The sequence below is a fragment of the Octopus bimaculoides genome, unplaced genomic scaffold, assembly GCF_001194135.2.
Source record: "Octopus bimaculoides isolate UCB-OBI-ISO-001 unplaced genomic scaffold, ASM119413v2 Scaffold_180658, whole genome shotgun sequence".
Taxonomy (NCBI): Eukaryota; Metazoa; Mollusca; class Cephalopoda; order Octopoda; family Octopodidae; genus Octopus; species Octopus bimaculoides.
The window spans coordinates 21,995-23,073 of NW_026352917.1; the positions used below are offsets into that span (position 1 = coordinate 21,995).

General features: G+C 50.7%; 1 protein-coding gene across 1 annotated transcript; it reads right to left on the minus strand.

Annotated features, from left to right (window-relative positions):
- Positions 1-74: 74 nt before the first annotated feature.
- On the minus strand, positions 75-953 carry LOC128251433 (metabotropic glutamate receptor 1-like). The gene has a single exon (XM_052978274.1). The coding sequence runs from the start codon at positions 911-913 to the stop codon at positions 233-235; it is 681 nt and encodes a 226-aa protein (XP_052834234.1). The 5' UTR covers positions 914-953; the 3' UTR covers positions 75-232.
- Between the last annotated feature and the right edge of the window lie 126 nt (positions 954-1,079).

Genomic DNA, 1,079 nt, shown 5'->3' on the forward strand with positions numbered 1-1,079 from the left:
GGTGTTGTTGTTGTTGCTGTTGTTGTTGGTGGTGGTGATGATGGTGATGGTGTTGTTGTTGTTGTTGTTGTTGGTGGTGGTGGTGGTGTTGGTGGTAGCGGTGGTAGTGATAGTTGTGTTGCTGGAATTGGTGGTGATGATGGCGGCAGCAGTGGTGGTGGTGGTTGTGGTGGTGGTGGTGGTGGTGGCAGAGACGGCGGTGGTGCGGGGGTGTCGGTGAATCTAGTTCGGTTCACGTTTTGATGTTGGAGTCGCTCTTGCAGAGCGAGGCGTTGTTGAGGGGCAAAACGTCCAAGTGATGCTGGAGCAGGTTGTTGCACGACTGCGACTGCGCAAGGGTACCCACCGCGCCGAGCCTCTTCTTGTGACAAACCCTGTTGCTCATACTACTGCTCCCGCCGCCACTGCCGACGCCCACGCCGATGATACTGCGGTTACTAACTCCGAGCGCCCCACTACTGTTGCCATGGGCACTGCCAGCGGCCGACCTGAGATCGAGGCTTTCAGACGCGATCGACCGAATGACCCGAAAAAGCTCCTGCTCTTGTAGTAGGTTCCTTTGGTATTCGCTGCGGTACTTGTACAGAGCGTACACTTTGGTGACGAACAGACATATCAGGGTGACTGTAGCGTTGATGATAAGCGCCGACGACATGATTAAAACTTTGTAGTAGGCGCGCGACGTTAGGAAGTACGTTGGTAAAAAGCTGAGCCAGACGAGCAACGTCGTGTCGACACAGAAAGCGATGTAGCGTGATTCGTTGAAGTTGTCCGGTAGCTTGCGACTCCTGAAAGCGTAGTAGGCACAGATGATGACCAGGAGTAGATTGAAGGAAAGAGGAAGGATCAGGCCTTCTGGGGACATGTTGCAGTACATCTCCACGAATTTCGCTGTCCGTACAGGCATACCCATCTTGACTGATGGCGGCGATGTGACGGTGACGATGGCCAGTAGCACAACCTGAAGAAGATGGAATAGGAATAGAAGTAGTTCTAGAGAGAGATATATATACAGGATACACACAAATATAAATGTATGGAAATAAAGAATATATATATATATATATATATATATATAT

What these genes read in the sequence shown, in the direction of transcription:
- LOC128251433 (XM_052978274.1), bottom strand. Translation starts at nt 913, where the DNA reads ATGGGTATGCCTGTACGGACAGCGAAATTCGTGGAGATGTACTGCAAC.